The sequence below is a fragment of the Penicillium cosmopolitanum genome, assembly GCF_028827165.1.
Source record: "Penicillium cosmopolitanum strain IBT 29677 chromosome Unknown utg000008l:1.0-4398992.0:1.0-4402845.0, whole genome shotgun sequence".
Lineage (NCBI taxonomy): Eukaryota > Fungi > Ascomycota > Eurotiomycetes > Eurotiales > Aspergillaceae > Penicillium > Penicillium cosmopolitanum.
Window position 1 is genome coordinate 3,315,272 of NW_026622678.1, and position 25,310 is coordinate 3,340,581.

Consider the following 25,310-nt stretch of genomic DNA (forward strand, 5'->3'; position numbering starts at 1 on the left):
GTTTGGCAAGGTCACCGGCGCTAAAGTGGCGTTTTGTTTTTTTCCGTGCTTTTTTTGGGATCTGCATCTGCATTTACACTGGGATTTGGATGGGGTTATTTTTGGCCTTTGAGCTTTCTCGTTATGTTATTAGACGCTTTTTCTTTTCCCCCCTGTTCTGGCTGTTCGGGAGAAATGGATTTTTTTCCCCTTTTCCTGATAATATGCTAGGGTCGAGTCTTTTTTCTCTCTTTTGGTTGGCTTCGCAGCATCGTCTCTGGAGATCGGATCACTCACGGTGTTGATCTGGATCTATTTTTTGCTCATTGCTCTTTTTCAGGAGGAGGGGTTCAGGGTTTGGGGGTGTCTTTTTTTCGAATATCAATGTTGCCAGGTTTGCAGCAAAATCGGCGATCCAGGGCGGTGTTTTGGAGTTGTCTTTTCTTTTGGGCGATTCGCCATATCCTTGTGGATGCTTCGAACAAGTCTTTTTCTTTCCCCCCCATTGTGGGGGAGGCCTTGTCGAAACTAGGCAGGCTTTGGCTTTTGATTCTTTCATTGGTCACGGTCACTGGATGGACTTGATTTGATTTCTACGGATTTGATTTGATTTGATTTCTATATGCTCGGTTCGGATCGGTTTTTTGGTTATATCCCACAATCGTGTTATGATGCTATGCTGCTATTTACTTTACTGCGTTTTGATCTGGTCGATGTTGAGAGGCCACTCTACTCTACTCTATTCCTAGCAGCAGGGAGGCCAGAACTGGATCAATACTTTTCAAGAAGAATAAATTCAAAAAGATACCAATTTTTTCCATTGCTTTTCTTCATCATACATTGTGTGGTTTTTGATAGTATGCATGTATATGAGACTGGGAGGTGGAAGATATCGTATCTTAGCTGCTGATCAAGAACGAGAACGAGAACGAGGTCGTTCCTCTAGACTAGTTACTAGTAGACTATAGTTACTAGACTAGGCTAGATCTATGAACATAAGTGCTCCGTGAAGAAATCATGATCTTTCCATACATTTTCAACTATGTAGTACTCTCTCCCTCTCTCATTCATTCATTCTAAGCCCCCCCTTTCCTTCCTCTCACATCATCATCACATTAGAGATACCCCAACCCATCCCCCCCCAACAACCTCCAAATCCCCCCCTAATCTCCCACTCACTAGCCCCAACCCGTCCCGCAATCTCAGCCTGCCTCGTCCTGCCCAGATTCAACCACTGTCTAACCAAAGTCCCATCAACCATTCCCCGCCCACCACCGCCATCACTCTCAACAGCGCGAAACGCGCGCGGATTCAATCCGCCCGCGTGCTCGATTGTGTTGATTAATTGCGATTGCAGCGCTGAGAGGCGCCGGTAGGTATCTTCGGTTATGGGGGTTATTAGGCCAATAGAGCCGTTTTGGGATGTTAGGAGGATTTGGTGCGTGGATGTTTGCGGGGTGGTGGTGTCTAGGTCCATGTCCATGTCGGAGTCGGAGTTGGATGAGGTGTTGTTGGTGAATTTGAGGAGTTCGGATGAGACAGCTGTTCGGGGAGGAGGTTGACTGTTGTGGCGAAGTTTCCGGTGTGGAATTTGCTTCTGTTTAGGAGGCGGTCGCCGTTGGAGGATTTGGGGTCTATAAGAGGTGGTGGGTTAGTTTGATGGTTGGGTTTGGGTTGGCTGGGCTGCTAGCTAGCTAGATGCATCATAACGATGGCGATGGCGGTGGTGATAACATACCTTCAGGGTCGTATTGCAGCACATGCAGGTTGCAGTCACTGTCGGCAACCAAGAAATACAATTTATTCCCGTCCGGCAGGAAATCCGCGGTGACAACCTCGAGGTATTCCGGGTCCTTGCCGAAGAGGGCCATTTTATATGGATCCTCCTGTAGTGTAGATGGTCAGCTCATGTGTTCAAATGCGTCGTGGCGGAGAGAAGAAGGCCTAAGCTAAAAGAGTGAGGAACGTACCGAGTAACCCGCAAACCAAAGACCCTTCATAGCATCCCCAAGTAAAACCATACCCGTGCCCTTGAGTTCCTTCGTAACACTGACATAGCACTGCATGTCCATAAAAGCAACAGGGAGAAGACTTCCATCTTCCTTCAAGCCTCGAACCATGGCCTTTTGACCCTGGGCCACGATCACGAATCCCTGACCACCAATTCCCGATAGCGCAGTCACGGCACCCTTGACGGTCTCTTTGCCAATTAGCTTCAACTTGCGACCTGTTTCGGGCCGGTCCGGTTCAGGAACCACTTCAATCACGTCGAATACATAGATGCATCCGCGTGCGGGGATATCTTCGCCCTTGGCCATGGCCGTTCCGACAACTATGAGGTCTTTACGCTCGTGCGTATTCTCCGAGACCTCGATGTTGATGTTTTTTACGGCTGTTACATGCTCCGCCAGCTCGAGCGGGTAACTGTCAACAACAGTCCACGACTTGGGACTTATGACTTTGATCGAGCTCTGCGGGACCTCGGGCAAGAATGATACGCCTTCGGTCCGCCATTCTGGGTGCAATTCGTCGTTCTCGGGAAGCTTGAACTCGGTCTTGACGCTGGTGGCCACGACATAGGTTTCCGAGGCGGTGGAATAGGCTAAAAAGTCCACTTGTTCATGAAGTGGAACTTTGCGCGTCGTCCATGAATGGTCGAATTGGGTCTCCAGTGCGAATTGGCATGCGCGAATCACATTCTCTGAATCGACATAGATGAAGCCTTTCTCGCAGCCGAGTGATGCACTGTCAAAGCCGTCGAGCCATTTCGTGAAATCTCCACGGAGACGGATTAGATGTGGGGAACTTGCTGATGTTCGAAGGATGAATCCTGCAGAGACGCCGGGTAGGAAAACTCCGCTGAGCCCTGATATGTCGTTGAATTTGCGCAGTGGCCTTGCGCGGCTTTGCATTTCTTCTGATGGTGTTTTGGAAGATATGTTCGAGAGGCTGTGATGGGCTTCTCGGAAGAATCGGAGCTCTTGGGTCGGTTGGTCCCCGGTTGTTGTGGAGATTGTGACGGGCTTGTAGACGATGATTTCGTCGTTCTCGGTTCGAGCCTATTCTTCAGATTAGGATTTTGTCAAATGTCTAGTTAAGGTGACAGTTCATACAATTAAGTAGGGTGAAGTACTCCAACGATCACCGAGGTCGGTAATAAGGATTTCGTTGATGGTTTCCTTCGTATTGGATCGTCGTGGTGGCTCGGCTGACAATATCGGCTGTAAGCAGTCAATGCCATCGATCAAAAACAGTTGCTTCATGTCAGGAAGATGGATGATCTGAAAGAATGAGTGTTAGTCAGAGCTCGAGCTCAAGAAGCATCGCGTTTTGCATCAATAATTTACCAGAATTTTGTAGTCTGAAGTCAAAACAAACAGAAGCGTGTCACCACCATCCACAGAATCCGATGCCGAAGTAAATGTGTGGTTTTTGTCCTTGTAGAGACAAATCGAACGACATTTGAGATTCGAAATGTCATCCTGTAGCGCAACTTCATCTAGATCGCCACTTTCATCTGCTTGAAGGAGCAAAAGAGAAGCATCGTCTCGAAGTATGGCAATGAAAGGATCCATTAAGCTAGCGCTGACAGCGACTCGTTCTTCATCGGTATCTTCGTCCCAGATCGGATATATCTGTGCTAAGCCCAGTTCTGGAGAAGTTTCTCTTGTAAGCGTTCCATTTCAGATTGCCCCAATACTCCAAGGTTAAAACTTACCAGAGTCATAACTTCGAACTTCGTTCTGTAGGACTTGGACGAGACGGGATGATCCGGCCAAAGGCCCAATGTCGATGGTGTGATCCTGGTTAGGGTTGAAATCGGGGGCCTTGTAGGGTTGCAAGGCTGAGTCCTCGACTTTCAAGACCTCGGACACTTCATTGATCTCTGTCTGGCATGAAATTATCACATATTGATTGGCAGCTTCCTCCTTGGTGAGAATGGTAGCAGACCATACGGCGTCGGCTCCATCGATGTTCACGGAAGCTGCCACGACAGGGTCTATTTCACGCTTCATGACGACCAAGCCACCAGCTCTGTCGGAACCTTGTGATGCGACTAGCTCCAAGTCGGCGGAGACTTCCTTATCGGATGGATTTTCCTGATCCTGATCCTGGTCCAGTTTCTTGGTGGCAGTGAAGGTTTTTCCCAGTGTCACATCTCGTAAAGGCCCAATATTAGAGAGTCGGTCATTCAGATGGAGGTGATAGTATCCAGAGGTTGTATTATCCGAGCCAGTGCGTTGATCGGTTCGAATGGGCTCCGGTACAGAGGAGTAAAGATCATCATCTTCGATCTCATCATCGTCAGAGAGATCATCCAAGCCATCAGCTCCTTGTCTCGATTCTAGTCTTGCCTTCTTGAAGGAAGCAGTCGAATGAGACCACCCAAGAAGAACTGAATCCGCATCTTCGCTGCCAATAAAGACATTCCCGTCGCCGAAGCATGCAGAGCAAGAAGCTGCTGAGTTCAAAAGACTTCCATCTGAAGGTGCTGGTAGGCGATGAATTGACATTCCTGAAACGGATCGACCATCAAGCTTAAATCGGATCAAGGCCATATCCCCCGATGCAAGTGCGAGAATTAGATCACCACTGTCTCCTCCGAGTCGCTCCACAACACAGCCTTCCAAGCGGAAAGCTAGATCGGATTGGTCGCTCATAGAGAATGACGAAACTAGGCGAGCAAATTCGTTCACGCCCACTGCGTTGGTTTTCCCGGCTTGGTCCACGTGCACAATCGCATTCGAACCAATGAGCAATGCACCTCCCACAGGAGGTGGAAGAGCCACTACCTTGAATAAATCACTGGGTAGCTTAGAAACAGATAAGAGGGTCGTCGAAGCCCGTTGCTCGAGATCCAGAGTGAAGACGGTGTAGAACATCACATCTTTCCTCTCGTGAACCAGGGCACTCGAAGTTGCAATGTGAGAATACAAGATTCCAAAAGTCGGCTCCCTATATTCGTAGAGGAATTCAAGGCTGACTGGGTGTAATAAAGAAGGGTCAAAAGCCGTCAAGGACAGGACAAATGAAGCTGCGTAAGGGGTTTGATATGTTGTTCCGTCGTTATTCTTCCCAACAGCCGGGCGCTCTCCATCAAACTCTGAATCATAGTCATCCATCACCAGATCATCCCCCGCTTGATGAAAGGGTAAAATTGCGAGGTTGCGGATCCCGAAGTTGAACACCGCGCAGCGACTACTCGGGTCCACGCTGAGAATGCTGCTACATCGGCTCAGATCAGGTGCCCAGGGGCTTCTCGTCAGATCATCTCGCTCGTAGTAGTGAATGGAGACGGTAGAGATTCCATGGCGTTCGGGATCCCATTCGATCAAGGAGAGCTTCGCGTTGCGGACCGCCAGAAGAATGGCCTCTCCGCCACTTTTCGAGTTCAAAGTTTTGACGCGGCTCAAGTCTGTGACTGTTCCAGGCAATTGATACTCCTTTTCCAAGAGTAGCTTCGTTCCTGATGGGTGAGATGTTGACGGGTGGGTCTCTGAGACTTCGCCTTCTATTTGAGTGGAGGCTTTGATGAGGGAGAACACCTGCAACAGGGAAGATCGCACCACGATCAAATTTTGTGCTGTTGCGGAGATAAAGGGCACCGCCAATGCATGGGTGACCCCCGTTGGGGGTAGCAGCTCCGTATAGCACTGCATTGGAAATGGTCTTTCTCTTTCAGGAGATGTGGTTCCAATGGTCTATTTTCTGCGCTTGATATTGTCGATAAGCATTGCAGCTTCAACTCTGACCAGATTCAAAGCTTCTCCGTTCCCGTCGGAAGTGAAGTGAATTTGGGAAATGCAGATTTATGTCACTTGGATATCTCTCAGATTGTTTGTCGCAGGGCGGGTCGAAAGAGATGGCACGTGATCCAGAGCAAACAAAGTCACGTTATCTGCTTTCCCAAACCGGGTTAGCTTATGACGACAGACGCGGTGTCAGTTTACTTCGCGGCCTTTGGGAATGAAACTTGAACTTGGACTTGAATGCTAAGCTTGTTTCAATAAACCCGGTGGTTTCTATCTGTCTCACGCCAGTTGAAATTTCTGCTTCTCATGCGGAATCACTTCACTTCAACATGGCCCTTCTTCAGACATCTCTGATCTGGATCGTCTACGGAGCCGTGATAGCTGTCTTGCTTGCGGCGGCTTCGGTTTTCATTTATGTTTATCAGACTCCTCGAGATCGCTCGCCGTCTGTAACTCTGACTTGTATCATCGCAATCACCAGTCTCCTTGCTACGGTGCTTCTGCTTCCGGTGGATGTCGCACTGGTGTCGTCAACTACTTCATCCAGACTAGGCCAACGGAAAGAGTGGGCAACCCAAGAGGCAGTCGACCGCATCACCTATGCTCTGACTATCATTTATTATATTCTCTATTCCCTGGATGCACTCTTATGTCTCCTGGTCATCCCATTTGTCTACTTCTGGTACGAAGAATACGATGAAGTGGCCACTGAGAGTGGAGAGCAGACATTGGGGCAGCGCTTCTGGGGCGCTTTCAAGTACACATTTTCATTCATTGCAATCGTGATTATCCTTTTCCTCGTGGGATTCTTCGCTCCTATTTCTGACAATAAGAGCGACTTGGACTTTGATTATTTCAAGAAGTTGCTCACTGAGAACCGTGGGTCTTGGTCACAATCCACGAAATTGAAAACGAGACTAACATTGCTGCAGATGGGGAGCGTGCATTGACATTTGCCCTTGGTCTGCTTATGACTCTTGGCCTCTGTCTTTATGTTCTATATACTTCGTCCGGGCTCGCGCTGCTCCCGATTGGCTTGATCAAGACGGCTCCCTCGATATCCAACCCCACTTTGCGTGCGAATACTGCGCACCAACTTGAGACAAATCAGGAACGACAACGCCAGCTGGAGGGTCGCTGTGGAGGAAATCCGGAACTCTTATCCTCCAAGGACCGTCGGGAACTTGACACTCTCATCCGAGAGGAGAGAACTCTAATTCGACGTCAACGTCTAGTCGATGAAGCCCAAGGCGAAGGACGAAGCTGGCTCATACGGTTCTGGTTCAAGATCGAGGCCGTCTTCCGTCCATTCAAGTTGCTTGGAGGTATTATCCTACTCTTGGTAGCGCTCTTAGTGTGGGTCTCAATGCTCCTTACGGCCATCGACAAAGCAAAGAACTCGATCTGCAAGCACCGCTGTGGATATATCCTCGGACATGTCAACATCTTCAATCCCGTGAACTGGGCTTTGGTTCATTCTGCCAAGGTCTTTCCAGTTGACTACGCTATATTTACGGCGTTGGTGTTACTGCTATTCTGCAGCTCTGTCGCTGGAATTGCCGTGGTTGGTATTCGGTTCCTTTGGATCAGAATCTTCCAAATTCGAAAGGGTCATACGTCACCGCAAGCTCTGCTCATGGCAACTTCCATGTTGATGCTGATTACACTAGCGCTGAATTACTCCATTTCCATGGTAGTCGCTCCGCAGTATGCAACTTTTGGCCCACAGACGTTCTGCGACAGGGAACCGATTCTGCCTTTCGGGCAGCCAGACTGCTCCAACAGTGAGGAGCTCATCAAGCCATGCTCTGAACTGGCGAAGAACCCTGCCGCGCAGCGGGTATGCACCCCCTAGTGTTGTCAGCACGTTCCTAAACCGCATCACTCTCAATTTCCCTTTCTTTGGTGTGGTGTTTTTCTGGGCACAATTCTTCTTCCTCGGTGAGTATCCCTATCCCACGGTCTTTGTTAATGTGTTTGCTTCTTGGACTAACACCCCTTGTCTTCAGGTGTATATCTAATCGTCTTCATTACTACTCTGTTCCGATCGCCGAAACTGGACGAGAGACAGCTGGATGAAGATGCCGAGGAAGCCGAAGAAGAGGGTCTCCTCGCGAATACTGGACGAAGAATCAACGCTAACTGGCAGGATATTACTGGAAGAAGTGCCCGGGGTGGACGATCCGGTGACTGATAGCTGCGGCCTGAATCGGGCGGGATCTTGATTTTTCTGGAATTCTAACTGAGACTTTTCATCATATTAATGTGTTAACTCTGTGATGTATACGATGTTTGAGCGTTCACAGAAATTGATTAAACAAATTTAAGGAATACATGGAAATCTCCATCTGGTGAAACTGATCACCGCCGCATATCAATTGATAGGGTGACTCGGCATCCGCCAGCGGAGCCTGAGCCAGAGACTTGTAGTTTAAGATAATCAAGATTAAGCCTTCATCTGCTCGTTGAGCAGGGCTAGGGCGCTCTGGAACGCCTTGACAACATCATTGTCTGCATGCAAAAATTAGCCCTTTCTCCAAGACAACTGAAGCACCATCGTCTCACTTACAGTGCTTTTTCTTATTCTCCACGCTCACTTCGGAGTTTTGTACGTGCTGCATCTGCGTCTTGAATCTATGGAATTTTTAGCTATCATTTTCATGGCCGTGGCCTTTGGAGGCAGTTTCCTGGAAGGGGAAAGGTTTCATACCGTTTTAAAGCTCGCCTCTCGTCTTGTAAGACAGTCGTTTGGGACCAAGCTGTGAAAACCTATCTCATGGTCAATATTTACATATATCACATTCGGGTGCAGGGATGAACAATTACCTCTAGCAATCTTGCGGTCTCGACGCGAAGCTCCTCCTCTACCCGGCTGTGCTCATCCATGGCATCCGTGTATTTTTCTTGCAGTTGGTCCCAGTCACATTCAGCGAGTCCTTGGGTAAGACGGGTGACGATGGGAAATTCTTCCACTGCAGCTGGGCTGTGTGTTTGGCCAACCCCTATGGATTGAGATGTCATATTAGATTGGGCACCGCCCGGCGATTCCATGGTGACTCTTTTGAAGTGGTTGACACTGGTTGTTCGAAATTTGGAAGTTCAAGAAAACACAATGGCCAGTATTTGAATGAGTTGGTGGGCAATCAATGCATATCGGAACTTCCCCTGGTTGTACACAACCGTTAAAAGGGCATAGGCAGATCCCGTGAGATTACATGGCTGGGTCCGCGCCCGAGCGTCAGGTGACGACATCACAACGCGCCCTCTCCGACACCGCTGCCACCTTCTTCTCCTCACCCCTCATCCTCATGGTTCTCGGCGGCAGCTCTGGTAGCTCCTTCGACATACCGTGGAAATGCCGCCTCTGAACTTCCGTTGAGAGCTATCAACCATCTGCGATGAGCTGCCATATATGCGACTCTGCCCACTCCCGCCTCCCACACCTCTGTCCGACATGTGCCCGCAATCGGCTCTATCCTCTGCGCTTGGATACCACACGGGCTCTTCTAGAGAAGGAAACCCTAGCGAACCAGATTGAAACAGCCGTTTCCCATGGAGCTCCGAAAGATCAACACCTCGGGCCTGGAGAGCAGTCTTCAAGATTGAGCCATCCAAGTACGAGTACGAGTACTTGGTCTCTCCAAACGATCTCCAGCAAACAAGTCGCCTCGGCTTCAAGGAGGGACGACCTGTCCCGAAATACCGCAGCCCTGAAAGAGGATATTAGGGTTAAAAAAGCTGACCTGGCGGAACGAAAAGCAACTCTGGCTCGGAGACGCGCCGATGCTGAATCTGCCCAGTACCAGCTTGTGGAGCGGGAAACGGCTAGTCTGACGGCTGTTCAGAATGCAACCAAAAGAGCTGAGCATCTTTGGCATTCTTTGCATAGTAAGACGGCGGAGGCAAGGATCTTTCTTTGTCGAGAAGCTGCCCATCTCTATGGCTTACGACAGAAGACGGCGAGGAAGGGCGATCCTCGTCAACTATACGTGCTAGGAGGCATGCCCATAGTGGATTTAAGGGACATGAATGGCAAGTCCTCCACGATGGGTACAAGTATTGTGCGCCCACAGTTTACTGACATCTTTGAAGGTGCCACGCCCGCTCAAATATCGACTTCCTTCTCGAACGTTGCTCAGCTTCTTGTCCTAGTCTCACACTACCTCTCTCTCAGGCTACCAGCTGAAATAACCCTGCCTCATCGAGATTATCCGACCCCGACCATATACCCGCCTGCCTCCTCATATGATTCGCGTGGAATGACTGGGAAGAATACCGCGCACTCTTCACTGTCGAGTCAAGCCAGCTCGAGAACGGGAGATGCACGTACCCAGTCTCGTCCGCGGCCACTTTTCATTGACAAGTCTCTTCAACGACTGGCAAAAGAAGACCCTGGCACATATGCGCTCTTTCTTGAGGGAGCGACATTGTTGGCCTGGGATGTGGCTTGGCTATGCCGAACCCAAGGCATCAACCTGACATCCGACTCTTGGGAAGAAGTTTGCGACATGGGAAAGAGCATGTACCAGCTACTAGTTGCTCCACCAGCCCAGCCTTCCTCTCTGATGCGAGCTTTTGCAAGTCGCGATACACAGACTAAGATCAAGTCCACCAAGGACTCCCCGCAAACGACGATACAACGCAGGAAATCATTCCCCATGCTTGGACACTATTCACACGGCACGGTGCACTCTTTTCTAGCTGGATCCGAAGGATCCGAGTATGTGCGCACCTGGAAGCTACCAACGCCCACGAAGATCGTGGATAAATTAAAGGCCAATCTACTTGGAGAGATGACCAGTGCAGAATGGGAACTGTTAGAAGAAAATGAATGGGACGATGGGCCTACAGAGCCTGATCAGCCACCTTTCATACAGAGTTCCAACATCTCGAGCTCACCTTCAGTCCCCATCCAACCAAATGAAGGGGCAAACAATGAACCATCCAGCCAGGGCCAGGGCCAGGGCGCAGATGAAGGCCGTCGCTCGAAAGGCAATAGCGGCTGGATGAAGCTCAACAATAGATAGAAATATGCGCATCGACAACAACAACGAACATATTCCAACCACACTTGCTAGTTTAGATATTAAATACAATTACATTCTGCAGAACGTCCTTCTTACGAGTAACTCAACATCCTCCACCTCCACCTCCATCGGTAAGGCTGCGGGATGGCCCCGGGATCCGCGCGGTTAGTAAGCTGCCGAGATAAGATGGATAACACGCGTGCAAGGTGGCCCGAAACTCTCCGCTTTGCTTTGCTTCAACGATGCGCCCGAGATCGGGATCGGGATCGCCTATACGGTGCTAGCACATTGCAGGATATTGTAACGCGAATCTGATTGCGTGATTCCAGCCTTGGCACCCGGCGGAACTCTCCTCTCCGCCCCCCGAATTGATCTTCCGAGCTTGCGGATGTGGCTCGGGCCCAGCAGCATCGAGTACACACCCCGATCAAAAATGCAGAATGCGCAGGCATTGGATGTAGGCGGGAGATCTCTTGGTGAGCAATCCATTCCAGCCCCAACACCAGCCCCACCATACCGGGTGAGAGAACTTGCTTCTGACTGTCTATCAGATTTCGCCCTCGACGCCCTCTCGCAACTCCCCGAATCTCTCCTACAAGCTGAGCTTAAACGACGAAATGGGAACTTTGTACGAGCTTCGGACACTGATGATGGATCAACATGTGGCTCCGGGCAGCGGGGTGCGTATAACACGCCTCTGCATGTTATGGCGCTCTTCCTCATTCTCGTCTTGAGTACATTTGGTACGTACCACCTCCTTTTTCTGTCTGCGTCAGGATAGTGTCCAGCAAGAGATCGTCAAATAGTTAACAATCTCTTTCTATATTAGCATGCTCTTTCCCAGTCCTTGCTCGCCGTTTCCCCGGTTTACCTATTCCACGTCGATTCCTTTTCATATCCAGACATTTCGGGACAGGCGTTTTGATCGCTACAGCATTCGTACACCTGCTTCCTACAGCCTTCATGTCATTGACAGATCCATGTCTGCCCAAGTTTTGGAGCCACTCCTACCGGGCCATGGCCGGGTTTGTCGCGATGATGTCTGTATTTGCCGTCGTGCTGGTAGAAATGTTCTTCGCGATGAAAGGAGCAGGCCATGTTCACGGAAACGATTATGATACATTAATGGGCGATATTGGCCGTGAATCACTCGATGACTTCCGCCATGGGACTCAGGACTATTTACTCGACCATGACCGGGAAGCATCGGGCAATATCCGCATGGAAGGCCTACGACAAAATAACCCGTTGGACACCACTGAGCCTGCTGCCTCGCTCGAATACGAATCCGAACACCCACATGCTATCGGCTCCCAATCAGATAAAGGGGAGGAAGACGAAGGTGCTGATATTGAAGGTCTTGACGTATATGCAGACGACACTACCCCTATCAATGGACAACCCCGTTCCCGTCCCTCAGCAGTGCACTCTACTACTGCTCGCCGTCACCGGCCGCGATTGAGCGAGCACTCCAACATGCCAATGCAAAATCCCCAACGGCAACTTTTGCAATGTCTCCTCTTGGAAGCGGGGATTTTGTTTCACAGCATTTTCATCGGTATGGCGCTTAGCGTTGCAACGGGGACATCGTTTGTCGTTCTACTCGTCGCTATCAGTTTCCATCAAACTTTTGAAGGTTTCGCCCTGGGTTCGCGCATTGCGTCGCTAATCCCTGACCTTTTTGGTCCCTCTTCCATGAAGCCTTGGCTCATGTCGCTTGCTTATGGAACGACTACACCTCTTGGCCAGGCACTTGGTCTCATTTTGCATAATTTTTATGACCCTGCGAGTGCGACGGGTCTGCTTATGGTGGGCATCACCAATGCTATTAGTAGCGGGCTTCTTCTTTTTGCGGGTCTTGTTGAGCTTCTTGCTGAAGATTTCCTTAGTGAGTCTAGTTATGAGACTCTTCAGGGTAGGCGGCGAGTTGAGGCTTGTGTGTCTGTTGCATGTGGTGCCATTTTGATGGCGCTTGTTGGTGCTTTTGCCTGAGAGCCTTGGAAATGAAAATGTAGCATTAGTTTACGCCATCTTATGCCTTGTTACTGTTACTTTTTACCTTTAGAACAATTTGAATGAAATATTTTCACCTTGCATGTGAATAACCCAATTCGATATCAACCTTTGTATGCTTTCTGTATAGCAAAGCCAATAATTTGAGCTTTTATATAGCAACTACTGCAACTAGTTTGCATTGACACTTAAACTACCACACAATATACTAGTATACTAGTACTTAAGTCGAGTTTGAATATTCATAAAAATTAAAGTTTTGTATTTCGAAATTTTATTCGGTTCGTAAACCCAGGTATCTACTACCAGCTATTCACGCAGTGGTATCTCACACGCAGTGTTGAAAATCAGTTCATATCCATACATCATTAATATCCATTTAGAGGAGCTCGAGGACGAGGGCGCTAGCACCACCGCCACCGTTGCAGATACCAACGCAGCCGAGCTTACCCTGCTTAGCCTTGAGGACACCGATCAGGGTAGACAGGATACGGGCACCGGAAGCACCAAGAGGGTGACCAATGGCAACAGCACCACCGTGAATGTTAACCTTGTCCTCGGAGAGGCCGAGCAGCTTCATGTTGGCAAGGGAGACAACGCTGAAAGCCTCGTTGATCTCGAAGGCATCGATGGACTCCTGAGTCACGCCAGCGTGCTTGAGAGCCTTGGGGATAGCCAGGGCAGGGGCGGTGGTGAACTTGTTAGGCGCGTGAGCGGCTTCACCCCAGCCGAGAATCTTGGCGATGGGCTTGAGACCGAGCTCCTTGACCTTAGCCTCGGAGACCAGGACGTGTGCGGCGGCACCGTCGTTCAGGGGGGGAGGCGTTGGGGGCGGTCACAGTGCCGGTGCCGGGGATGAAAGCGGGCTTCATAGCGCGCAGCTTCTCCGGATTGAGGTTCTTGGGCTCGTCGTCCTGGGAAACGGTGACACCGGGCTTACCGCGGAAACCGGGGATCTCAATGGGAGCGATCTCGAAGTCGAAAACTCCGGCCTTCTGCGCGGCTTGGGCCTTTTGGTAGCTGCGGATGGCGTAGTCGTCCTGCTGCTCGCGGTTGAAGCCGTGGTCCTCGGCGCACTCCTCGGCAGCGAAGCCCATGAGCTCTTGCTTGCCGTAGGCGTCCTGCAGACCGTCCTTTTGGATTCCGTCGACCAGGCTCTGGTTTCCGTACTTGGCGCCAGTGCGCATGTTGGGGAGGTAGTGAGGGGTGTTGGACATGGACTCAGCACCACCGGCGACGACAATGTCGGCGTTTCCGGTCATGATGGTCTGGGCACCGAGGATGACGGCCTTCAGGCCGGAGGCGCAGACCTTGTTGACGGTGGTACAGACGGTGGAATCCGCGAGGCCAGCACCGATAGCGCATTGGCGGGCAGGGTTCTGTCCGACACTGTTGTGAGGGAGTTCGTTAGTAACATTGTCAAATGGGAGCAATTATCCTGGCTCCGGTATCCTCAACTTACCCAGCAGACAGAACGTTGCCAAAGAAGACCTCCTCGACATCGGCGGGGTTGATGCCCTCAGCACGCTCGACAGCGGCTATAGTTCTCTGTTAGCAATGGGTTCAAGGCGTGTCTTAATGATTGTCATGAAGGATTGGACATACACTTGATAGCATGGGCACCGAGCTTGGGAGCAGCAAGGGTGGAAAGAGAGCTGCTTCCTTGTTAGTTTTATCGGAAGCGGTAACCAAATATTGAGGGGCAAGTATATATTTACCCAAGGAAACCGCCCACAGGGGTACGGGCGGTGGAAACAATGTAGACGGGAGGAAGGGAAGACATGGTGCAATGTAAAAGGATTGAACGGAACTGAGATCAATTGATGAAAAGGAGAAGATTCCACCGAGGGGTGCGGTTCTAATATAGTGGGGGGGGGCAGCCGTGGAGTGAGGAGCTGTACGGTGTAGGCGGGGAGTACTTGAGAACGCTCGGACCAAGTGAAAGTTGAGAATCTTCCAACTTTCCACTCCGGCGTCACGCCAGCACCGAATCGGGCGGATCATCTTCACTTTGCGCCCATTCCTGCCATTCATACCCACCATGGAGGATCTTTATGACGAGTATGTTCTTTATATTCCCCCTCCTACCTGACTGCGTTTTCAATTTCTATTCCCCTCTACCAAATGCGCAACGCGTTCTAACCAGGGGCCTAGGTTCGGTAACTACATCGGCGAGGCCGACTCCGACGAGGAGCAGAATGAGCAGGTCCCCGAGGCCTTTAAGTTCGATGAAGCATTCGATGATGAAGAGGAGGAAGAGGATGTGAATGACCAGCAGTTAATGGAGGTCGATGGTAAGCTTTGCTGCTCTGCGCCGCGCCGCGCTTCGATTTCCAATTCCGCTCCCCATTCGCTAATCCCCGTGTCGCGACAGATGGACCTTCAAACGCCGTCATTTTGCACGAAGACAAGCAATATTATCCCAGCGCACAACAACTATACGGTACCGATGTCGAGACCATGGTCCAAGAGGAGGATGCGCAACCTCTATCGGAACCTATCATCGCCCCCGTCCAACAGAAGAAATTTGCAATCGCCGAAACAGAGCTCCCTCCCGTTCATTTCTCTCGCGAATTCATGTCAGATCTGCTCAACTTCCCCGATCAAATAAGAAATGTCGCAGTTGTAGGCCATCTGCACCATGGAAAGACTGCGTTTATGGATATGCTGGTCCGACAGACACACGACTTGACGGAACGTCTCGAGAAGCGCATCGGTAAGCGCAAGGAGGAGCAGCTGCGATACACTGATGTTCACTTTCTGGAACGCGAGCGCGGTCTTTCGGTCAAATCAGCTCCGATGAGCTTGGTTCTCCAGGGCACCAAGGGCAAATCCCATCTTCTTAACATCATCGATACCCCCGGACATGTGAACTTTGTGGATGAAGTTGCCGCATCGGTTCGCTTGGCAGATGGTGTAGTCCTCGTTGTGGATGTTGTCGAGGGTGTTCAGGCCAATACTGAGCAGATCATCAAACATGCAGTGCTGGAAGATATTCCCATGACGCTGGTTGTGAACAAAATGGACCGCCTTATCCTGGAACTCAAGCTTCCGCCCAACGATGCCTACTTCAAACTGAAGCATGTGATTGAAGAAATCAACACAGTTATTGAAAACGTCTTGCCAGGACAAGGTGAACGCCGACGATTGAGCCCTGAGAAGGGAAATGTTGCGTTCGCTTCTAGTTCGATGAACTGGTGCTTCACATTGCAATCATTCGCCAGGATGTATGCAGACACCTATCCCCGACTTGACTCCACAGAGTTCGCCGCGCGACTCTGGGGAGATATCTTCTACAACCCCCGAAGCCGGAAGTTCACCCGCAAGGGCGTGGAAGAGAACTCCAAACGGGCTTTCGTGAAATTCGTCTTGGAGCCTATTTACAAGCTTTATTCTCACACCCTTAGTGAAAGTCCCGAGGACCTTAAGGAGACATTAGCTTCGGTGGGCGTCCACCTGAAGCCATCTCAGTTGAAGTCGGATGCAAAGGAGCTGCTTAACCTGGTTTGTGAGCAATTCTTCGGCCCTCCTAGTGGTTTCGTCGATATGGCGGTGCAACACATCCCTTCGCCAGTCGAGGGTGCCCAGCGCATGCTGGAGCGGTATTATACCGGTCCATTGGACTCAAAGGTTGCAAGCTCAATGGCAGCCTGTGACCAAGATGGACCCCTTGTGGTTCATGTCACCAAGCTTTTCAGCACCACTGACGCGACTGGCTTCTACTCGTTTGGAAGAATTCTGAGTGGTACAGCTCGACCCGGTCAGCAAGTTCGTGTCCTTGGTGAAGGCTATACCCCCGAAGATGAAGAAGATATGGTTGTCGCAACGATTTCCGACACATGGATCGCAGAGACTTGCTACAACATCCCCACAGATGGTGTTCCTGCTGGTAACTGGGTTCTCTTGGGTGGTGTGGATAACTCTATTGTTAAAACCGCCACCCTGGTCCCCCTCAAGCTCGAAGAAGACGAAGAACCATATATCTTCCAGCCCATTAAGCACATGACCGAGTCGGTCTTCAAGGTCGCTGTGGAACCCGTCAACCCATCTGAACTGCCGAAGATGTTGGACGGTCTGCGCAAAATTAACAAGAGCTATCCTTTGATCTCAACCAAGGTCGAAGAGTCTGGCGAGCACATCGTGCTGGGTACGGGTGAGCTTTATATGGACTGTGTGCTGCACGATCTTCGTCGACTGTACTCAGAGATGGAAATCAAGGTTTCCGACCCGGTGACACGTTTCTGTGAGACTGTCGTTGAGACCTCTGCGATCATGTGCTACTCGATCACCCCAAACAAGAAGAACAAAATCACCATGATTGCCGAGCCTTTGGATGAAGGAATCGCCGAGGACATTGAAAGCGGCCGGGTCAGCATCAAAGACCCTATCCGAAAGGTCGCGCGCTTTTTCGAGGATAATTACGACTGGGATAAGCTTGCCGCTCGCAGCATTTGGGCATTCGGCCCGGACGAGATGGGCCCCAATATTCTCCAAGATGATACCCTACCGTCTCAAGTGAACAAGCAACTTCTTGGCACCGTCCGAGACTCGATCACTCAGGGTTTCAGCTGGGGAACCAGAGAAGGGCCACTATGCGAAGAACGTAAGTCTTCACTACTCTTTCATTTACAGGCATCGATACTAATGTTTTTACTTCCAGCCATTCGCAACACCAAGTTCCGACTCACAGACGTCTCCCTTGCCGAGCAAGCAATCTACCGAGGAGGAGGTCAAATCATCCCAACCGCTCGTCGCGCCGTCTATTCTTCATTCCTAATGGCTTCCCCCCGTCTCATGGAGCCAATCTATTCCTGCACAATGACCGGACCCGCTGACGCCGTGGCCTCGGTTTACACCGTCCTCTCTCGCCGACGCGGACACGTCCTCTCAGACGGTCCTATCGCGGGTACACCGCTATACTCGGTCCGCGGTTTGATTCCAGTAATTGACTCCTTCGGTTTCGAAACGGATCTTCGCATCCACACCCAGGGCCAAGCCTCAGTGAATCTGGCCTTTGATAAGTGGAGTGTTGTACCCGGTGATCCCTTGGACCGTGATGTCAAGCTGAAACCCCTCGAGCAGGCCGGTGCTATGGCCACGGCTCGCGACTTTGTTCTCAAGACGAGACGTCGTAAGGGTTTGGCGGAGGATGTTACTGTTAGCAAGTTCCTGGAACCGGAATTGTGGAAGGGATTGAAGGAGAGTGGTGTTTTGGACTCATAATTTCATTCATCGAGGAAGAAAAAGAAACGCAACGAGAAGGGTTTGGAGAACTATGGAGTCATCACCGATGCGCTGAGCGGCGTGGCGTGGCGTGGCGTGGCGCAATCGCTTTATGTATTTCTACCCTAGGTAATGGTCTCACAGTCAATTATACACCGCATGAGTGTTTGCTTCAAGTTCATCCAAGTTCTTCTTCATTGTCGTAGACCGGCGAATTCGCAGAGACGGTTCAGGTTTGGATGGGATTGGATTATTTGATTTTGTCATTCATTTCAAAAAGTCCTAAATCCCAGCCCTTATAAATATCCAAATCCATATCCTTGGGTACAGTAAAATCCATCGGTATCAAATTCACGTTCACATTCACTCATATTCAAATTCATAATCATATCATCGACAAGTCTCCATCATCTTAGCAATAACCTGCATAAGCGCCCCATTTTCCAGCGCAGCCGCAACACGCTCCTTATCACCAAGCTGTTTATTCACCTCATCACCAGTGCTATGAGTCCCCTCTTTAATGCGCACATCCATCCGGAAGCGCGGGGGAAGAGATTGTTCCAGTCGAACGCGGACACCGAGGCCGATGACCGTTGCTAGACTGCAGTGTGTGATTGTGGGTGTGATCAGGACGGTGACTGTTTGGAGGGGAGAGTTGGGGACGTTTGGGAGGGTTGGTTTGATTGATATGTCGGGGAGGGAGACTACGGCTAGTTCGCCGAGGGAGAGGGGGTGTTCCGGGTCGGAGATTAATTTTATTAGATCTGGATGGGATGGGGTTAGGACTGGACTGGACTGGATACATATAAATGCGCATGCGCATACACACTAGTTGGGGGCACTTACCGAAGATCTCTTGCTCGTCGATGGGCTCCTCTAGCAGATCGTCGTCTTCTGAGTCGGAGGAGAGGAAATCGGCTGGGTTGGGGACGGCGGCGAAGATACCGGATGTATAATCGTAGTCGCCGGATTTCTTGGTGGACCTGGATCTTGTGGGAAGATCGGCCACGTTTAGGATCGTGGGGTTTGAGTTCTGTACCTCCGCCATCGTGAGTGATGTGATGTGAGGAGTATACGAGCAAGTTGTAAAAGTAAGTGACGAGGGGCAAATTGAAGATTAGAGTCGACCCGATTTGGCAGTCCGTCCCACTCGGACCGATTGCGTATCAGGTGGGTTCACGTGATCAGAACATATCCAATATGAGGTATGAGATCACGTGAGAAGAAGCGGGACAAATGGATACACGCATAATCACGTGACCAGGACAAATGGAAAATAAATGGACCCGGTGGACTGGATCGACTGACTAGTCAAAGTTACAGGGTACTCTTGGTGGAGGAGACTGCAGGATGTAGGATCCTGTAGGGGTAAAGGGAGAGGGAGAGAGAGGGGACTGCATGGCCAGAGTCTGAGACATTACGTCGATTAGACTCCGGTCACGGCAGAAAATGGAAAGCTTCTTAATATTCAGTTCGGTACTTGGCAATTTCTACGGAGAATTTCCATTCTGTGTGTATCTCCATCTACCCTTATCCTTATTCCCGTTAAGGTTCCCAGTCGACCCTAATAAACCTTCTCCAAATTCTCCAACCTTGCGTAGCCAGTGTAAGTGTACGAGTACGTGTGTACGAGGACTCACTAGGTACGAATTCGGAAGAACCTCGGCTCAATCGAGTCGAATTTGATCGCCCGGCTCCACGCTGACTGACAACAATTTGCCTCCTTTTTCCTGCTTTTCCTTTGCTTTTTGCTTTTTCTCTTTTATCTGTGGTGCTTTTTTTTTTTTTTTTTTTTCTCTCTACATATGTGTTCAGCTGTCCATCCCGAGCTGAAGATTACATACTGCACATCATCACTCCTCACTCGTAGTGATCACCCCCTAAACTCCCCACGTCCCGAAAGCTTGGATTAGGTTTGGCATAGTTGGGCAAGGTCGGGTATTTTCACTTGGGCAACTTACCGAAGTCGATCAGGATTACTGCATGGGCCTCCACCGGAAGAACCCAGCAACGCAGTTTGTAACCATGGCCGTTCCAGTTCGTGGGCTTCCAGAATCTCCTGGTCCCCACCCCTGTGTCGTTAGCTCTGCATGTCTCGCGCTCTTAGGGTTTGTGAAACCCAGGGCACCAATCCCGAGAACCAGGGAAGAGCGGGAGGAGGGAGAGGGTTTGGGGGTGTTTCAACTGAATGAGCTTTGCCTTGACTTTTTGTCTTGATTTGCCTCAACCGAGGTCTATCTATGTCTGGTCATTGCTTTGTCTTTCTTGGCCGGGGTTAGTGCCAGTGGGATGGGTTCTGCTTCTGATTCTGATTCTAATACACTACACGTGTAGGAGCATCATGGAGTACGGAGTAGATAAAGCAATGTCTAATTGAGTGGGTTACTCTATTCCTTACACTGAGTATACCAGTATGATACATACAAATCGCCAGATTACGACAGAATCAGAGTCAACCTTAGGAAGAGTCTCGATATATGACATCCACTTAACCTCTCTGCTTCCACCTCGGGCCGTACTTAGTCAATAATTGGCCATGTGTTTAACCCTGGAGTTCGGGATCCGTAGATTAACCCCCCTAGCCACTAAGTGTATTCCGGGTAAAGGTAGGGCTATTATTACGGAACACGAGGCAATCTTTGATCGCCCCCCTTCTCCACTTTGCAGTGGAGGAGTGGGCGCTATTGGATATCCAAGGATGTCCACTACCTTCTTGGCAGTCGAAAGGTGCACCTGCACCCCTCTTACACACCACTCACCACTCACCTCTCACCTCTCAGCTTCCTCCGCCATTTTCGATCCTCCCCCTCCTCCTCCCTAATCCAAAGTAAATTCCCCTGTCTCCACCTTTTCGCATTGCGCATTCATCATGCTTGTTCCTATTGCCGGTGTCGCCGTGTTACATTTCCGACTGACTGTTCTATTCTGAATCTACTAAGTCTAAGTACCGTCTCCACGTCTTTCGGAAATCCTTCGATACTTCCAGATCGCATAACTCGCTAACCTGCGCGCAGTCTACACAAAGAGTCTTTTCCTCTCTCTCTCTCTCGCGCCCAAACAACCTTTTCCTTCTTGTCAACCCGAACCCCCATCAACTGGCAATTGCGTGCGCGCGCGCATGGTCCACGCTTACAGATCCGCCCAATCTCTCTATCCCGGACGTGATCAAACCCGCCGTGCGGAGAGGCTGGTGCGATAACCCCGAACTCGCGACTTGCGCCGGCCCATAGCGCCGGCATTGTCTGATTCCACTATTCGCCAGTAACAGTAAACCCCCCCCTGCTGTTAGATATTGCACGGACGATCCTCGCGCTTGCTTCCTCTCGAAGTATCCCCTGTGTCGTTTCCGCCAGCTGCCGCCCGCGACGTGGCCTAGAGTTCATTCGGTGATATTCACGAATCTTCTTTCAGCTCCAACCTCTGTTCCTTTCATACCACACACACTCCCTCACACGCTCCCTCACACACTCACTCTCTCTCTCTCACACACACTATTGTTTTCGGTTTCCCAAGGCAGGTCCTTGCAAGTTCCGATCGCTTTCTTCAGGTCGCGGGTTTTTTGAATCGTGACGTGACCCATCAACTTATACTTATAATTCGACCTTCCTCACCCCCCTTTTCAGAGAGCTTGGAGCAATGCAGGGTTACTCATTCGCCCCTCCGTTGGGGCCTCCTCGAGAAGGCCAAAAAAGTAGATTATCCCGGATATTAGTCCCCACCGCAGCCCGATATGAAACGCATGCTGATCTTTGGGCGTTTTAGACTATGTGTTTGTTGATGAACATAACCGACACAAGAGACTGAAGGGTTTGTAATCCCACTCCCATCTGTTCCATGTTCTACCTCGACTTAGATGCTAATAATTGATAGTGATGCGAGCATGCAATGGCTGCCGGAAGCGAAAAATCAAGTGTGATGCTGCGACCACAAATACATGGCCCTGCTCGGCATGCACGCGTCTGAAACTCGTCTGCGTCCCTCCCACTATCGGCCAGGACGGTGAATTCCTTGACGGTCCTGGTGGAGAGCCTGTCGATATGGGAGGCCCTTCCAGCGCCCCCGAAGCCTCTCATCATTCATTCCCGGTACCTCCGACGTATAGAGATGGCAATCAGCCGACGATGACACCCTTATCTTCTTATGACTCAATGGGCATGTATTCGCAATTTGTTCAAGCACCGCCAAATCAGCCCGCGATGTATAATGACATGCGGTCTTCTCCAATGGTCATGTCACACCAACCCTATCAGCAACAACATCAACCCCAATTGTATCCGGGGGCGCAGCACCCTTCGCTTGGTGCCGCGGACCGAGGAGTGTACGCTGAGAGCGAGCCATCCACAGCCGAGAACCTGAGTGATGTTCTTGGAGAATTGAAGATTGATGAAACTGGAATTGGTATGGCTTTTCTTCTTCTTGTATCCCAGTGAGGTTACGAGGTTACTAATCGATCACAGCTCCATATATAAGGAGACAAAGAGCAGATCGCGCCGAGCCCGATGTACCGGTTCAAGATGACGTAGAAGAAAAACTCCCGCCTCTCAGCACTGGCGCTGGCGCGTTGATCCGAATCCCACCCGAACTTATGCCCGACGAAGACGACGTGATGAACTACTTCAAAATTTATTTCGATGAGATCCATCCGTACCTGCCCGTCATACCACGTGCGCATCTGTATTATCAATGGCAGAATGACCGTCGCTCCATCTCTCCCCTCCTACTGGAAGCTTTGTTCGCATGTGCAGGACGACTGTCTGATGAGCCGGCCGAAGGTGCCCAATGGCTTGCTTTGGCAAATAGTAAGTCCATCACCATGACCCAACACAACACAACCTTTGGCTAATTTCTCTCCTCCAGGGCACGAAACCAATTTCATGGATGTTCCGCGCTTAAGCACGATCCAGGCACTGCTACTCTTATTGAAAGCACGGGAGTCATTGCCCAAGAAGGGCTATTACTACCGGTCCTGGCAAACCGTCAAAACAATCGTATCGATGGCCAAAGATTTAGACATACATGAACATTACAGCACTCACGCCGAAGGTAGACCCTGTGACCTGAGTCCGATTGAATGCCTGGTCCATACTCGGGTTTGGCAGGCTATCTTGGTAGTCGAGGTCATGATTGGTGCTCCTCAAGGTAAGTATCCATTTTCTATCTTTCGATAATGCGCTTGAAAGAATTCAGTTACTTACCATCTTAGGTCGCTCGGACTACGGCGTTGACATCGAAACTGTGGACATGCGCCCTACCCTGGACATCAGGGGCCTTGATGCATATGAATCGGATCGTTCCAGGCAATATGCATATTTTGTTCGCAACGCGCGCCATATTCGAATCATCACAGACATATATCACAAAATCAAAAAGCAGAAAGACTGGGGAGCCAATCCCCAGTTTGCGCAGAAGAATCCGCTATTTGCAGATTGGCTTCGCAGCTTGCCGCCCGATCTTCAGGTCAATTACCCAACCGATGGCTCTCCGCCATGGATTCCGTCTCACTTTGTAGGCAATATGCATTCTCATTGCCACTTGGCCATTATCTTGTTGCATCGCCCGCAACTCGTGGCCTCCCAGTCCTTTGCGGCTGGGGGTGACTGGAAAATACACTTTTCCCTGTGTTATTCCTCAGCAAAAAGTATCTGCCGTCTGCAGGAAGCCATTCTTGAACGATTCGGCCTTTCTGGCCTTCTTTATATGCAGCGTGGAATCAACTTTGCCATCTACTGTATTCTCACTTGCACCATGTTACACTTGGTACGTGAATCTTGATCCCAACCCAACCCAACCCAATCGACTCTTTCCTAATCCAAATCCAAAACAGATTGCTATCACATCTCCAGATCCCGAATTCAACTCCGACGCGCGAGAGTTCTTCACGCGGCACATGCGCATACTGGAACGCTGCTCAACCGCCTGGCCTATGCCGGAGATCCAGGCCCAAATCGACTCACTAAGGCTCGCATTTTCCGCAGACACCCATCGACCATTTGAATTGAAGCCAAGTTTTCCATACGGAAGCCCGTCGGAGCCATATCAGCCCAGTCCTCCCATGGACGCGCACTATCATCCGCATCTAGGCAATGTCCAATCCAGAGTGGGTCTCAACGCACATCCAATCACCCCTCCGATTTCCGCTGGTGCTGAAGACTCCAAGTCCGACACTTCCTCTCAGTTGCAGTCCTTAGGAATGGTTCCTCATCAACCGCCCACAACGCATCCCCTTGACGCTCCCCTGGTGGACGAAAATAGTTGGGACCCTACGCGCATTATCAAGTAATTAGCCCCACGTCTTCCCAATGGTTCTCACCCCAGGTCTAGATGTCTGCGTGGTCGATTGCCCATACTGTTGAGTGCGAATGCTAATATCTCCTTTCTTTGAAATTTACAGTCAATGGGACATGGCCTTCTCCGTCAACCCATCAACCGTCAGCACAAACTCACCCCCCAATGCCAATGAACACCCCCCAACCACAACCAATCGGAAACATGGTGAATCAACATCAACATCAGCAATATCCCATGCAGTACGAGTCGCCTTCAAGAACCGTCCCATCAACCCAGTCCGTCTCCGTTTCTCCTCCGCAATTCCAGGCCCCGCCTGTCGTCTTTAGCGCCAGGGACTGGCAACAAAGTGTGGCCAGTGTATTCGATCCTCAGGGATTGAAAAGGCGGTGGAATTACTCTGTTGATATGAATGCCGATAATAATATGGCTAAACGACAAAGAGGATGAGATGAGCTTCGAACCTGTCCGATCCGATAGTTTCACAATCTCCATACCATATTCACATCCACCCACATCTACATTTTCCTTCCTTTGTTCATGTTTACCATTTTCATTTTCTGGTCTGGTGTCCATACTACTTACTCTACTACCCCCGGTACTGTGTCCAGGAACTACGACTACGACTCGTGTATAAAATGTTATGGTTATGGTGATGTGGCCAGGTCCGAGTCGTCTACGAATCATTCTTGATTTATTCACTGATGTCGGTGTCGATTGGCTGAAACGAAAAAAATTGGATTTCAATAAATCCACCCCTTGTATATCATGACAACAAACTATGCTTCCAAATCCCTATCTCATCTCCTTTATCTTGAGGAAATGAGATTCGGATGGCCTTTTTGGTTCATATAAATCTTCCACTCAACGCTTCCAATTCGTGTATAGATAGATGTAAATAAGCCTTGCAGGTACGGGGCCAGGCCAGTCGAATGAGTGAGAGTGAGAGTGAGAGTGCTTGGGTGTTGTGTTGTGTAATGCGTGCGCAGTGTTTCGGTTTCGTGTTCGTGTTCGTGTTCATCGGCTCAGT

At 50.2% G+C, this 25,310-nt stretch overlaps 9 protein-coding genes across 9 annotated transcripts; 5 read left to right on the forward strand and 4 right to left on the reverse strand.

The window, feature by feature from the left end:
• Positions 1–1,078: 1,078 nt before the first annotated feature.
• N7509_007830 (cleavage/polyadenylation factor CFT1) lies at positions 1,079–5,639 on the reverse strand (the record flags this gene model as incomplete). The annotated part of the gene is made up of 6 exons (XM_056632467.1): positions 1,079–1,521; positions 1,718–1,865; positions 1,950–3,038; positions 3,093–3,260; positions 3,327–3,631; positions 3,698–5,639. 6 exons carry the CDS (start codon positions 5,637–5,639, stop codon positions 1,079–1,081), a joined length of 4,095 nt encoding a protein of 1,364 aa, XP_056488018.1.
• A 422-nt stretch (positions 5,640–6,061) lies between these two features.
• Positions 6,062–7,926, forward strand: N7509_007831 (uncharacterized protein; the record flags this gene model as incomplete). Its single annotated transcript, XM_056632468.1, has 4 exons — positions 6,062–6,611; positions 6,665–7,439; positions 7,501–7,673; positions 7,742–7,926. 4 exons carry the CDS (start codon positions 6,062–6,064, stop codon positions 7,924–7,926), a joined length of 1,683 nt encoding a protein of 560 aa, XP_056488019.1.
• A 252-nt stretch (positions 7,927–8,178) lies between these two features.
• Positions 8,179–8,783, reverse strand: N7509_007832 (uncharacterized protein; the record flags this gene model as incomplete). The annotated part of the gene is made up of 4 exons (XM_056632469.1): positions 8,179–8,243; positions 8,302–8,366; positions 8,443–8,501; positions 8,559–8,783. The coding sequence occupies 4 exons, from the start codon at positions 8,781–8,783 to the stop codon at positions 8,179–8,181; spliced, it is 414 nt and encodes a 137-aa protein (XP_056488020.1).
• A 347-nt stretch (positions 8,784–9,130) lies between these two features.
• N7509_007833 (Atg14 domain-containing protein) lies at positions 9,131–10,759 on the forward strand (the record flags this gene model as incomplete). The annotated part of the gene is made up of 1 exon (XM_056632470.1): positions 9,131–10,759. The coding sequence occupies one exon, from the start codon at positions 9,131–9,133 to the stop codon at positions 10,757–10,759; it is 1,629 nt and encodes a 542-aa protein (XP_056488021.1).
• A 433-nt stretch (positions 10,760–11,192) lies between these two features.
• N7509_007834 (putative ZIP family zinc transporter) lies at positions 11,193–12,751 on the forward strand (the record flags this gene model as incomplete). The annotated part of the gene is made up of 3 exons (XM_056632471.1): positions 11,193–11,235; positions 11,311–11,502; positions 11,604–12,751. 3 exons carry the CDS (start codon positions 11,193–11,195, stop codon positions 12,749–12,751), a joined length of 1,383 nt encoding a protein of 460 aa, XP_056488022.1.
• Positions 12,752–13,151: 400 nt separating this feature from the next.
• erg10B (acetyl-CoA C-acetyltransferase) lies at positions 13,152–14,555 on the reverse strand (the record flags this gene model as incomplete). Its single annotated transcript, XM_056632472.1, has 5 exons — positions 13,152–13,547; positions 13,612–14,161; positions 14,235–14,310; positions 14,378–14,427; positions 14,491–14,555. The coding sequence occupies 5 exons, from the start codon at positions 14,553–14,555 to the stop codon at positions 13,152–13,154; spliced, it is 1,137 nt and encodes a 378-aa protein (XP_056488023.1).
• A 258-nt stretch (positions 14,556–14,813) lies between these two features.
• N7509_007836 (U5 snRNP component Snu114, putative) lies at positions 14,814–17,995 on the forward strand (the record flags this gene model as incomplete). The annotated part of the gene is made up of 4 exons (XM_056632473.1): positions 14,814–14,833; positions 14,927–15,066; positions 15,147–17,375; positions 17,433–17,995. The coding sequence occupies 4 exons, from the start codon at positions 14,814–14,816 to the stop codon at positions 17,993–17,995; spliced, it is 2,952 nt and encodes a 983-aa protein (XP_056488024.1).
• A 390-nt stretch (positions 17,996–18,385) lies between these two features.
• Positions 18,386–19,043, reverse strand: N7509_007837 (iron-sulfur cluster assembly protein CIA2; the record flags this gene model as incomplete). The annotated part of the gene is made up of 2 exons (XM_056632474.1): positions 18,386–18,759; positions 18,842–19,043. 2 exons carry the CDS (start codon positions 19,041–19,043, stop codon positions 18,386–18,388), a joined length of 576 nt encoding a protein of 191 aa, XP_056488025.1.
• A 2,588-nt stretch (positions 19,044–21,631) lies between these two features.
• N7509_007838 (Zn(II)2Cys6 transcription factor) lies at positions 21,632–24,730 on the forward strand (the record flags this gene model as incomplete). The annotated part of the gene is made up of 9 exons (XM_056632475.1): positions 21,632–21,686; positions 21,758–21,802; positions 21,866–22,393; positions 22,453–22,794; positions 22,853–23,134; positions 23,199–23,752; positions 23,820–24,271; positions 24,387–24,522; positions 24,560–24,730. 9 exons carry the CDS (start codon positions 21,632–21,634, stop codon positions 24,728–24,730), a joined length of 2,565 nt encoding a protein of 854 aa, XP_056488026.1.
• Between the last annotated feature and the right edge of the window lie 580 nt (positions 24,731–25,310).